General features: G+C 37.9%; 2 protein-coding genes across 2 annotated transcripts; both read right to left on the bottom strand.

The window, feature by feature from the left end:
- Positions 1-4,325: 4,325 nt before the first annotated feature.
- Positions 4,326-6,237, bottom strand: LOC6046964 (alkyldihydroxyacetonephosphate synthase). The gene is made up of 2 exons (XM_001864042.2): positions 4,903-6,237; positions 4,326-4,843 (listed from the first exon to the last, which is right to left on the bottom strand). The coding sequence occupies exons 1-2, from the start codon at positions 6,220-6,222 to the stop codon at positions 4,385-4,387; spliced, it is 1,779 nt and encodes a 592-aa protein (XP_001864077.2). The 5' UTR covers positions 6,223-6,237; the 3' UTR covers positions 4,326-4,384.
- Positions 6,238-11,222: 4,985 nt separating this feature from the next.
- On the bottom strand, positions 11,223-13,449 carry LOC6049796 (alkyldihydroxyacetonephosphate synthase). Its single transcript, XM_001866467.2, has 2 exons — positions 12,104-13,449; positions 11,223-12,044 (listed from the first exon to the last, which is right to left on the bottom strand). Exons 1-2 carry the CDS (start codon positions 13,421-13,423, stop codon positions 11,586-11,588), a joined length of 1,779 nt encoding a protein of 592 aa, XP_001866502.2. The 5' UTR covers positions 13,424-13,449; the 3' UTR covers positions 11,223-11,585.
- Between the last annotated feature and the right edge of the window lie 501 nt (positions 13,450-13,950).

The raw sequence follows: 13,950 nt of genomic DNA, 5'->3' as shown, positions 1-13,950 counted from the left end.
CTAAGGTCAAGCTAAGAAGGTGGACCCATCAACACCAGGCTTGAGGTCATAATTTTCGGTTGTATGGCTTCCACCAACGTGTTTTTTTATGTTGTTTTGTTCGGGGCGTGGAACCAGTCAGGATCATTGAAATGCAGACTTGCGGAAGACACGAGATTTGGTCAATAAATAAAGGCAAAATCGTTTCTGAAAATACGGTAGTTTGATATTGATTCTCGGACTTAAAAAAATACTTTTAAGAACATAGTATTTAAGCTGAATAAAATCTGTTTCTCTGTACTTTTATAATTTTGTGTAAATAATATTTAATATATCAATGTGTCTGAACTCTCTTATGCAAACTAGAAAGGAAAACCAGCAAGCTTAGTACAAGAGAGCACAGATGCATCGATATGATAACAAAAAAACACATTGTAACATTTACTAAATACAAATAAAGTTGTTTTGCAATTCAAGCAATATCATGTTTCAGTAATTTTCAAAATATTAAAAGAACTATCTTTTACATAAAAAAAATTTAATAGAACAGAAAAAGTTTATTTTGAATTGTTTTCGCTTAATAAACTTTAATTTTCGTTGAAGAAAAGAAGGCACACTGACTCAGTTTACGCTCTAGCGAGGACGAAGTGCATTTAAAAATAGCATTATTTCATCGGCAATTTAAGTACATCATTCTGATTTTACTACTTTGTTTTTGTTACAGTGGTCAAAAAAATATTTTTTTATTAATTTTCCAGGGAATTCGTTCAATTAAACCGCCCAAAACACGTTCGAAGTTCATTTTGAACGCGCAAATGTGGCGTCGTCCTCACAACACTGTGGCTTGTTGTATACTTTCAGGAGATTTCAAACCTGAATTCAAATTGATGTTGAGACAGCACTCAAAATTCGTTTGATAAAAAAATTAGGAAGAATTAAGATTCCCTTCGGAGTTCATTCTTGCAAAAGAATCTTTTTTTCAGAAGAGAAAAAACACCTCGACTTTTAATTAACTTCGAATTCAGCGTTAGTTAGACGAGTGGCTAAAGCTGTATAGAATTTCTGTAAGTGGAACAAATTGATGTCAAAAAGAGATCAAAAAGTGAACAGTGGACAGCATGCTGTAATGGCAGAGACTGGATGTGGATACCACGAACTACGTCACAAGGGAGCAGTTCTCTCAAATTTCGGTCATTCATTTTTTTGTATTTTTCAATCCGACATAAACATTTTTGGTATTTTCGGTATGCCCAAAGAAGCCAATTTGCATGATTAGTTTGTCCATATAATTTTCCATACAAATTTGATGCATGAAAATTCAAAAATCTTTATTTTTACGGAATTTTTTTATCGATTTTGTGTCCTCGGCAAAGTAGTAGGTATAGATACGGACTACACTGGAAAAAAATTATACACGGTAAAAAAGTGATTTTTTATTTCACTTTTTGTCATTAAAACTTGATTTGGAAAAAAACATGTTTTAGAGGACATCAAATGCCAACTTTTCAGAAATTTCCAGGTTGTGCAAAAAATCCTTGACCGAGTAAACTCATAACTCGGTCAAGGATTTTTTACACAACTGATTCAATACTGTTTTTTTTTTTCAAAAAATCGAAATATTGGTAGCAAAAATTTTCAACATTTTTTTTCGATGTGAAATCAAATTTGCAATCAAAAAGTACTTTAGTGAAATTTTGATTAAGTGCACCGTTTTCAAGTTAAATTAATTTAATTTTTAAGTAATTTTTCGAAACGATCGGAAAATCTCACGAATGTTTCATATTTTAACACTGAAAATCGGACCATTGAACGAAGTTGACTTTTTATAGCTGTCGGCCACCATTGCTAGTACCAACCACTAGTGTCTTCCTTTTATCTACAAGGACTTCGCCGCCCTGGGCTCCTAAGTGTATGAAAGTATGGCACGGAGCGACGGCGCCGAATACTCATATTTACACAAAGAATTTTACCGGACCATTAGTTGCTGAGATATCGACACTAGAAAATTGTGGGTGAGACTTAGAAAACATCAATTTTCATGATTTTGGACCTTTGCATGGCAATATCTCAGCTACTAAGGGTCGTATCAACGAAGTTCAAAAGAGCAAAACATAGAGAATTTTCTCAGCATTTCAAAAATATTTTTTTCAAAAGTGGGCAAACATGTGCTATAATTTAAAAAAAAAATGAAAAACTGCGACTATTTTCAAAATAGTCACCTAAAAATGTATTAAACTTGAAAACGGTGCACTTTATCTGAATTTCACTAAAGTACTTTTTGAATGCATATTTGATTTTACATCGAAAAATGAAGAAGACAAATTTTTGTGACCAATCGTTCGATTTTTTGAAAAAATCAGTAATGATTCAAAAATAGCTCTGTCAAAGATTTTTTGCACAACCTGGAAATTTATGAAAAGTTTGCATTTGATGTCCTTTGAAACATATTCAAAAATAAAAATAGTGTTTTTTTTTGCAAATCAAGTTTAAGTGACAAATTTTCACCTATTTTTTTACCGTGTATCATTTTTTCCAGTGTAGTCCGTATCTATAACTACAGCTTTGCCGAAGACACCAAATCGATTAAAAAATTATATGGACAAACTAACGATACAAAATGGCTTCTTTGGGCATACCGAAGGTACCAAAAATGTTTCAGCCGGATTAAAACACTCAAACGCTCGGGTAGTCATTTGACCCCTATTTTTTTTTCTTAAAAATCTCATAACTTTTGATAGAATTGACCAAATTCGATGCTTCCGGTTGCAAAAGATCCAGATTTGTCTATATTTTGAACTGTCAGATGGGGGACAAATATGGTCCACTTTTACCGGAGATATTCCGGATTCCGTTGGGGTACCTCGGCCCTCCTATTTGGGGTTTTGGTCAATAGAACAAAAACCATTGCACAGAACAATGCCGGAAATGGTGCAAAACTTCAAAGCATCATTCTAATACATCATCCTGCATAGATATATGACATAGTCAAGACCTTCGGGCACCGGAACAGGTTCCAACCAGAAAGGGTTCACTGAGCTGATGTCGATTGGTGCCCAAATGGAACCGGTTCCGGTGCCCCGTAGGACCTAACCATGTCAATTATTTTTGTCGGATGATGTATTAGAATGATGCCTTGAAGTTTTGCATCATTTCCGGCATTGTTCTGTGAAATGGTTTTTTTATCGACCAAAACCCTAAATAGGATGGCCGAGGTACCCCAACGGAATCCGGAATATCTCCGGTAAAAGTGGACCATATTTGTCCCCGATCTGACAGTTCAAAATATAGACATATCTGAATCTTTTGCAACCGGAAGCATCAAATTTGGTCAATTCTATCAAAAGTTATGAGATTTTTATGAAAAAAAATAGGGGTCAAATGACTACCCGAGCGTTTGAGTGTTAAAAAATACAAAAATTCAAATTGAAGAAAAAACCCGTTTTCGTAGAGAATTGCTCAAGGGGAGAATTGTTGATTAATTGTACAATTCAAAAGTTTTATTTGAAAAGGTTCTATAAGCTATTGAGTTTCATATGATTATAGGACCATTTCAAAGCAAACAATAACAAACACGTTTTGTTTGGATGATCATCGGTGCATTGCCCCGAAGTTTGGTGGAATTTAGCTGTTGAAGTCCCGAGTTATAACTAAAAACGTTTACGGCAGCCGAGCTCGTACTTATGCCAAACGCGTTCTGACCTCAAATCCCTTTGGCCAATTGTCGCACTTACATCAATTTTTAGGCTGTGTCAAGATAGCACGGCAAAATTAAAACTTCTTTCTTATGAAAAGTGACGAAAAAGTACGGAGTGTTTTCGATTATCGATTAAAATCGATTTTTTGGGATCTGTGAAGGTCAAAAGGTGAGGCATTGTGAGCTGCACAAAATGGCGTTCGTAACTCAATTTGGCCCAAACTGCACGTACGACAAGTTAGCACGACGGCGACGATCTATTTACCTCTGTTAATTTCCAGCTGTCTGCCGTGTACTTTCAGGCCCCCAACAGGGTGCGAGCCCTGTTTTTCAGCTTTGTCACATTTTGTTTTGGAGGTTACTGCTGGAAGGAGATTCTTTTCCCCTGATGACACCGTGAGTGATTTTGCGTGTTCGCGTCCAACCACCCCCTTTTGGCCCTTCATACGGTCTGAGTCACTGTAATTCAAGGCAACCGCTACATAGGTCAAACTTGTGGCTATGTTGGAAATCACATCAAATCAAATCATTAAAAAAGGAAGTGATATTATAAACAAAAAGCAAGCATTTTAGTTGAAATATGTTAAAATATAAAACATTTATGGGGTAAATAATACTGAAGAAATGCTAAACAATTAAATTATAAAGAACTAACAAAAAAATTCACAACCCGAAAAAAACTGAAAGGGGACGGTCTTTCACCAAATATTTTCACAGTTTTGATACTTTAGGGTTCTCGGGCAATATGTTTCCAGCAGCGAAAATATTGTTTGGGTCCAGTTCGTTCTTCAAAGCGCGGTAAAGACCAACGCCAACGTGGGAAACCACAGCCGGGTACCATTTGCTTCTTAACTTTCCCACACCATGATGGTGGCTTAGACTTCCTCCACAGGCCAAAATCTCATCTCTTGCAGCCTCCTCAATCTCCATAAACATTTTCAGCGAATTTTCCGGATCATCCATGTGTCTGAACAGTAGATAGAAGTACACACTGCATCCCGTGTCGTAGCTTTGCGTAACTCGTCCTGACATCGCGTAATGCTTAATCCCACGTTTGATGAGTTCTTTTTCCATACGAGCCAAAACGCTGTTGTACAAAGGAATGCACTTGTCCCATGAGACAGCCGTTTCAAACGATTCTCCAACGATGTTCATGTCCCAGGCAATGTCCTGCAAAATAACATAATTAAAAGTTTATTTCGGTATTTGGTTGATTATACGGAACTAACCCTAACATAACATGCCACAAAAGTTAACTGGTATCCTTTTTTCCCATTCTTTTCACCACCTTTAATGGCTCCGTATTTCTTCGTAATCGCATAGAACTGTTTTTCGTGCATGGAGACGCTTTCTGCGTCTCCTTCAAACAATACCGTTGCTGCCACAATTTTGTCCATGTCGAAGCCACAGATAAACGAGAGATAGAACTTTTTCAGCTGCTCTTTTAATCCCGAAAACCAGACCCCAGCAGGATCCAGCAAAACGCTACACTTGAATTGGATATTGTCGATCAACCGTATGCTGACTGGTTGCAGGCGTTTTTCCGCAACTTCTCTCAAGCACCGAACTCCTGTTTCAAAGTCGGGAAACACCAGCGATTCATAGCGACGGATATCCGGAATGCGACGCAGTTGCACAACAGCTTCCGTGACAATTCCTAAGGTTCCTTCCGAGCCAAACACTACGTGGTCGAAATCAGGCCCAATTGAACACCTTGGTGCTGTGAACTGCTTCTCCAACACACCCTTAGCCGTGACCATTTTGATTCGTTTTACAATGTCTTCAATGTTTCCGTAGCGATTTTTCTTCATTCCAGAAGCACGTGTTGCGATCCATCCTCCTAATGTTGAAAATTCATGCGAATCGGGTTCATGACCCAATGTGAAACCACGCTTACTGAGAACCCTTTCGATATCCTGACCCACGATTCCGACTTCGAAGCAAGCAGTTGAATTTTCCTCTGAAATCCACAGCATTCGATTCATCTGAGTCATATCCAACACTGCAATGGTTCGGTCGAAGATTTCTGGAGTTGTCGAAGAAAGAGACACTGATGTGTTACCACCAACTGGAATTAGGGCGATGTTGTGCTTATCGGCCAAATGTAAAATCTTCACCACATGATCGTGACATTCTGGCCAAACAACCACATCCGGAATTCTTTTGAAATTATGCTGACGCAAATTTTGAATGTCCTGTAAGGTTTGTCCGTGGCACCGCATCACGCGTTCCATTCCATCTTCAGTGAAGTCGATTTTCACCTCAGCAAGTGCATTGAGAAACTCTTCATTTCTCATGGGTTCTGGAAATATCTCTGGCAGAACCGATTGTTTACTTATTTCCGACAGGTCTATTCCGAACATTGCAGCAACCCAATCTCGAAAGTTATCCAAATTTCCGTTCAACGGGTAGCGGTCGCCAAGGAACATCACCGTTTCGTCCTTGTATACAAACCGCGAATCCTTGTAGCCCCAACCATCCCAACGGATCACGTCCTGGCGACGCTTCGGTAGAACACTTGTGATTTTCGTGGGCTCCCGATGCGACATTGCTAGACTGCACTCTTCAACCTATCGTTCAAAACTAATCCCAATTTGATTCGAATCTTTTCGCGAAACTTGCAACTTGTCAATATTCGACACTAACAAAAAAAACGTTGCTCAAGATATCAACTGCGTTTGAAAAGCGCACCTATCCCCCTGCAGTGGCCTGAAATATTGTATTTCCTCATCGACCAGACCAATGCCAATCGAGATGACTATTTTGCGAAAATGCTTTTTTTATGTCCCCTACATGTGCCTACCAACACTATGTCGTGAAAATCGCACACTGAAAATACGTTTTGAATGGCAGCATTAACATTTTAGCAATAAAAATGCTAGAATTTAACGAATTCCACTCTTAACAACCCCGAAATCTAATCGGTTGCTTTAATTTATTTGTTTGTGTTGTTTGAAAACACATCGTGCATCAGTGTCCTGTGGTGAATAACTTTATATGTATTTGACTATCCTAAATAATCTTCATACACAATCACACCCCAAAAGAGCACATATTTGAATCTCAATTACGTCATCGTCGAAGAATTTTCCACAGTATTTCCTGCATTCAAAATTTCATCTCACTTTTTTGTTGCGAGAGTCATAATATTAGCATATTTTACTTCCTGCTATTCTTAATTTTGTATTCTTGCGAAATTCGACTCAAATGGTTGGTTTTAACACTACGTTTCATTAACTTTTTTTATTTTTTTTTATTTATTGGTTAGAGTTAGAGCAGATTGAAACCTACACAGCAAAAAAATCCGATGGAAAAATCGCATGCAAAAGCATGAACCATTTTAAAAACTAACTTAATCCACCTATGTGGTTGGAGCCTTCCTCACAACAATGGCTGTACACAAGTTTCATCTATTTTTTAGATCCGGCTTCCAAAAAGTACATCGATATCACTTAAGTGGCCATATCTCGAGACAGGGTTGCCAGATCTGCAATGTTTTAGACTCGTTGGAAAAGTCTTTTGATAATCTAACCAACGATCGGTCGGATGATGGACCCGGACATAGTTTACATACATTTAAGTGAGATCCGGCTTCCAAAAAGTACATCGATATCACTTAAGTGGCCATGTCTCGAGACAGGGTTGCCAGATCTTCAATGTTTTAGACTCGTTGGAAAGGTATTTTGATAACCTAACCAACGTTGGGTCGGATGATGGACCCGGACATAGTTTACATACATTTAAGTGAGATCCGGCTTCAAAAAAGTATATCAATATCACTTAAGTTGCCATATCTCGAGACAGGGTTGCCAGATCTGCAATGTTTTAGACTCGTTGGAAAGGTATTTTGATAACCTAACTAACGATGGGTCGGATGATGGATTCGGACATAGTTTACATACAGTTAAGTGAGATCCAAATATATGTGAAAACACATTTTTATACATAACTTTTGAACTACTTATCGAAACTTCAATCTGTATAAAACTCGATCTATGGGACCCTAAACCAAGTCGAATGCAACAAGTTCGGGTCAAATCGGTTCAGCCAGTGCCGAGAAACATGAGCTAGTTTGTTGGTCACATACATACATACACACACACATACACACACACATACACACAGACATTTGTTCAGTTTTCAATTCTAAGTCGATATGTATACATGAAGGTGGGTCTAGGACGTTTTTATACGAAGTTCATTTTTAGAGCAGGATTATAGCCTTACCTCAGTGAGGAAGGCAAAAAAGGCACTTAATATAACACGCTGCATGTACAATTTTTGTAATCACGAAAAAAAAGTTGCAACCGACGGAATTCAAACCTAGCACCAACAGTAAGGACTGGCACCTTAGCCCGCTCTGCCATCAGACCGAAGAAGCATAGAAAGGATAAACACATATATGAGCTTGACATTCCGGTCAAGTAGGTTTCCCATATTGATGGGCTACAAATTTCCGGGTGTAATATTACATTGAATTTCATAAAATAAGGCAAAATTTATTATACACCCTGGCTGGATTACTCCATTTATTTGCTGTGTAGCCCATATTGCATCAATTTTAAATTTTGAATCTTTTGAGTGCACACAGCAAAAACGTAATAATCTTACTGCGTGTTAATCGTCTTGGTGTAAATTTCTATTTTGAATTATTTTGTGAAATTTTATGTTAAATCCCTTCCTGTCTGAAATCTTTTAAGTATAGCTTATATAGGAGTTTATTATTTTCACCTACACAGAAAAAAATATTTCTATAAATTTACATTATTTATCATGTACCAAAAGGTATCATGATAAATGATGTATATTTACATTAGGTTCATTGGAAATTTACATTAGATTCATTGGAAATTTACATTAGTTTTGAAAATTTACATTAGTTCAAATCAACTAATTCTGATTGGCTAATGGGAATGAGAAGCTCGACTTGGATTGCAGTAGGAAAAGGGTGTGGCCTATGTTCTATTTTAAAATGAGTGAAGCGGGCAGCAAAAGGAAATTATGATTTTAAAAAGTTGTTTCACAGGTAGAAGACGCTTTCTCGTCGACGGCCAAGTGGAATAACGCTGGACTGGAATCGAACGGATGACGGGTAGAATGTTCGGTGTTACTGCTGCTACCCGCTGCCGACTGAGCCATCTTCGCATTTTATAAACGAGCGGCTAAAGCATCAACTTGTTCAGGGCTAGGCTCAGGCAGTGGGCCAGCAAAGTATGAGAGCGATAGAAAGAGAACCAAATATTACTATTTTTAGTTCGGGTAGTTTTGAAGTCAACGTTTGGCAGAAATACATTGGATATATGATCTACATTAAATAGGAATTTACAGGAAGCCGAACACGGGTAGAAATTCATCAGATTTGAGTTTCCATGCTCAACGTTTCCATTAGATTCATGATTTACATTAGATTTAGATTTACATTGGAGTATTTCCATGACTTTTTACTCTTTACATCATATTTCAACATTACATTGAGTGAGTTTACATAAGTAACAGTAATTACGTGCTGTGTAAATTTACATATTATCATCCCTCTCAGTTGGTGCTGTGGGCCGAATGATTTTTCTCCAAAGTTTGTATGGGGAATTAGTGTTGTCCGCTACTCCCACATGTTGCATGTAATTTCTGCTTGTATTTAATTCTCCATATAAACTTTGGAGAAAAACCATTCGGCCCTGTCTAAATACTTTTGCAAACATCAAAGTGCAGTGTTGCTGGGGACCCCAAACTCCATGCTTTCCCTCGAGTTGAGCCTGCGTAGAAATTAAGATGGTCGGTGTTATCAAACAATCATGCAAACAATTTTAAAAATATTTGATGGAAGTCAACACAAAATAATGTTTTTAATTTAGAGTAGTGTTAACATGGCAAGTTTTACTGAATTATCTTAACTGTTTTTAGAAAAAAATGATATTTAATGGATCAAAGAAATTTATTTAGGGGAAATAAACCCATTTTAAACCTAATAATCGGTCGTGTTTGAATGATGCTGGATAATCTGGAGTGTTCCTTGAAATTTACTAAAACCAAGTACGCCAACGAGTAGAGCAACTTTTTGTGAACATTTCTGTTTATTTTCACTTTTATTAAAAGATATGCTATTCCTTTTACAAGCATTTAAAAAAAAATCCCAAATGCATTCTAATCAGTCGAGTGCATTGGGTCACGCCCATTTTCCTATTTTCAGCTTAGTATTTTTTTTTTCTTCCAGCGCTCTTTTTTAAGCTAACACTCACGAAAAGTAGCATTTATAGAGAAAATTTCCTGGCATCACTGGCTCACACCAACAGGCGCTGGTGGTGGTGTTGGTAGCCACCCTTTGTTCTTTATTTGCCTTCGCTTCTCGCTCGGTTTTCTTAATGGCCTATCTACAATCACTTAACTTAGAAAATTTCACTTAGCTTAGGAGTTTGAATCAATGGAAATGAATCTGATCTTCTACAATGAAAAGGAATAAAATTAGAAACTTGACGTATGGTTTGGAAAATTTCAAAATCTACGGTAAGTTGACGTTTCCATATCAAAGGTAAACAAACAACTGCATAGCAACGTATATCAGCCCAGCAAATTTTCTAAGTTGATTGTGGATGACGGCCGTAAGTTGTGTACATTTTCTAAGTTTTACTTTACTTAACTATTCTAAGCTAAGTGATTGTAGATAGGCCATAAGCCTTCGATTGGAATGGGTAGTCAATTTGAAACGTCAAACGACTTGGCGCGTTTGTTTTTTTAATGGCGCTTGCTAATTTTTGCATGTTTTGAGATTATTTTTCAAGTGAGTGGCTAACTAAATTTCTAAAGAACATGTTGCCGGTGGTTGGAAGCAATTTCATATCATAAGCGCTTTGAAAATGTTAGCGCAAGTGAAAAGATATTGATGGCGACTTTCGTTAAGTATCTTACGCGTCGATGTGTGTGCCACCAAAATGATGAGAAATGTCTCGCAAAATAGAAATTTTGATCGAAAGTGCATTAAATTTGATCTTAGGAGAAATATACCCATTTTAATCACATCGACCAATTCTCATCACTTTTGCCGTTTTCCGCTATTAAATCAACATTTTCAGATGTATCAACAATGAAGAGTTGCTTGCTCACTTTTATTTGAGCTATTTATTACTTTGCAACAGTCAAAAACGCTTTATTTAAGCTGCAATTCATGATCAAAGTTGCTGATAGGACGATAATAGAAATAGGCTGAAAAAGGTTCCCCTACTTGAGGCGGTGCAGTTGCTTATAGCCTAAATAGTATTTTTTGAGCTTTAATCGAACATCAAACTTTTCATATGACGAAGATAGGTGTTTGATTAGAAAGGGTATATTTCCCCTACATATCAAATTGTAATGAAAAACCAGTAATGAATATTGAATCAATAAAAGATTTTGAGCATGTTTTTTTTCCATCACAACAAAAATATTTTTCAATAATTCATATAAATTTTATTTTGCACATGAGTTAAGCGGGACAATATTTCGGATTTCTAAAATAATGATACAAAATTGTGTTGGTTGCGTTGTGTACTATTAATACATGTAACATTTATTTTCTGATGTTATTATCAACACCGAATCCCCGAAATCAATATTTGGCGATTTAGGACATCTATTTATTAAGATTTTTTGAGTTGTTCCGGTATTAATGGTTTTTGTTGTACAAATAAATGTGTTCTTTCATTTTTAAATATGGAGCAATTCAGTGCCCGTAAAATTATTTCAGTATTCAGACCGTAGTTCAATTCTCATCAGTTGAATGTATGCCTCATAAAGTATCTTGATATAAATGCAATTGAAACTTTAGTATCACTCGATAAGAATCAACTATTTAAACAAAGTTGGGTAATCTACTAAGCAAAAAAAAGTGATGCTAGAGAGCATTGTCCTAAATATGTCTCTATGCGAAAATCATCAATGTTCACAATTTAGACACCTGATTATTTTCTCCAAGTATGTTACCAGCTGCAAATATGTTGTTAGGATCAAGTTCTTTCTTCAAGGCTCTGTAAAGACCAGCCCCCACTTGGGAAACTACAGCAGGGTACCACTTGCTTCTCAGCTTCCCCACACCATGATGATGACTCAAAGTTCCCCCGCAAGTCAAAATTTCATCCCTCGCTGCCTCCTCGATCTCCATAAACATCTTCAGAGAAAGCTCTGGATTATCCATGTGCTTGAACAGAAGGTAGAAGTACACACTACATCCCGTATCATAGCTTTGAGTTACCCTTCCGGAAATGGCATAATATTGAATTCCACGTTTTGCGAGTTCCCTCTCCATGCAGGCTTTAACGTTGGTGTACAAAGTAAGACATTTATCCCAAGCAACGGCCGTTTCGAACGATTCTCCAACAATGTTCATGTCCCAAGCAATGTCCTGAAATTGTGATTTAAGATTTATTAGTATATTCATGAAAGGAAAACAAAGCGACTCACCCTGATGTAAGCCACAACAAAGGTCAGCTGATATCCTTTCTTGCCATTTTTCTCTCCACCTCTAATGGCCCCATATTTTTTTACAATTGAATAAAACTGCTTCTCATGATTAGCGACAAAGTCCGCATCCCCTTCAAACATAACCGTTGCCGCAGCAATTGTATCCATATCGAAGCCACACATGAAGGACAAATAAAACTTTTTCAGCTGTTCCTTCATTCCAGCGAACCAAACTCCGGCAGGATCCAGCAAAACGCTGCATCTGAACTGGATGTTATCAATCAGCCGAATGCTAGCTGGTTGAAGCCGTTTGTCAGCTACCTCCCGTAAGCATCGAACTCCAGTTTCAAAGTCGGAGAATACAAGTGATTCATAATGGCGAACATCCGGAATGCGACGAATCTGGACCACTGCTTCCGTAATAACTCCAAGCGTTCCTTCTGAACCGAACATCACGTGATCGAAGTCAGGACCTATAGAGCATCTCGGCGCTGTAAATTGCTTCTCGAGCACACCCTTTGCAGTGACCATTTTGATCCGTTTGACAATGTCCTCGATGTTTCCGTAGCGATTCTTCTTCATACCGGAAGCACGTGTCGCGATCCATCCTCCAAGCGAAGAAAACTCGTGCGAATCTGGCTCGTGTCCCAAAGTGAAGCCGTATTTACGAAGTTCTTTCTCAATGTCCTGACCTATCACGCCGACCTCGAAACAGGCAGTCATGTTTTCCTTTGAAAACCACAGCATCCGATTCATCTGAGTCATATCCAACACTGCAATGGATCGGTCAAAGATTTCTGGAGTAGTTGACGCTAGCGAAACCGATGTATTTCCGCCAACAGGAAGCAGAACGACATCGTGCTTCCCAGCAAAGTCCACTATCTTCACCACTTGTTCATGACTAGTGGGCCAAACTACCACATCCGGAAGCCTCTTGAAGTTATGTTGACGCAAATTTTGAATGTCCTGTAACGTTTGACCATGGCACCTCATCATTCGATCCATTCCATCTTCCGAAAAATCTATCTTTTCTTCTGCGAGTGCATTTAAAAATGCCTGATTCTTCAGCGGTTCCGGAAACTCCTTCGGTAAAACCGCAGATTTGCTTGCCTGAGTTGGGTGAATCTTAAACATGTCCAACACCCAATCACGAAAATTGTCCAAATTCCCAGTCAACGGGTATCGATCACCGACAAACGTAAACGTCCCATCTTTGAACACAAAACGCGAATCCTTGTAGCCCCAACCATCCCAGCGAATCACATCCTGACGAGACTTGGGATAAACGCTTGTAATTTTACTTGACTCAGGAGTGGACATTTCGATCACTTCAAAAAAAGTCTGCACCTTTCGACCTATTGTCGAAAACTGATCTCGAATCAAGTAGCAAATGTTTGCAAAAACTGCGACCAGCAAAAGTGTTTTTGAAAAATCACGGCCAGACACTAACCCCACTCCGAAAATCATAAATATTTTATTTCCGCTGCGACGCCCGGATGCAAATTAGATGGCAAAAATTTTGGGGAAAAGGCGATAGCTTTCGGCACTAGTCCAAGGTTGTGTGCCAGCCTGGTTTATGGACTTGGGGAGAAATATGGGCAGATTTTTGCAAAAAGAAACTGGTTTTGCTACGATGCGAGTTTTTTGACAAGCCCAACTGAAGTCATCAAGCTCAAAGTTTATGCATTTATATTATGTCGTATAATTGACTTCCTATGTGGCAGAATGATCATCATGGTCACGTATTGGAATGTGGACAGTATTGGTGATTGAAGAAATTTTCATAATCTGTCAATCATTTTACCGCAGATAAAAAATAAGAAGGTAGCCAATTTTGAAATTTTTTA

Source organism: Culex quinquefasciatus, chromosome 3 (assembly GCF_015732765.1).
Source record: "Culex quinquefasciatus strain JHB chromosome 3, VPISU_Cqui_1.0_pri_paternal, whole genome shotgun sequence".
Classification (NCBI taxonomy): Eukaryota; Metazoa; Arthropoda; class Insecta; order Diptera; family Culicidae; genus Culex; species Culex quinquefasciatus.
This window is presented reverse-complemented; position numbering and strand designations above follow the sequence as displayed.

Bases quoted from the DNA above. Each gene is read 5' to 3' on its own strand.
- LOC6046964 (XM_001864042.2), bottom strand. From the start codon at position 6,222: ATGTCGCATCGGGAGCCCACGAAAATCACAAGTGTTCTACCGAAGCGT. The intron at 4,844-4,902 runs GTTAGTTCCGTA...GTTATTTTGCAG, and splicing joins TTGTGGCATGTTATGTTAGG to GACATTGCCTGGGACATGAA.
- LOC6049796 (XM_001866467.2), bottom strand. From the start codon at position 13,423: ATGTCCACTCCTGAGTCAAGTAAAATTACAAGCGTTTATCCCAAGTCT. The intron at 12,045-12,103 runs GTGAGTCGCTTT...TCACAATTTCAG, and splicing joins TTGTTGTGGCTTACATCAGG to GACATTGCTTGGGACATGAA.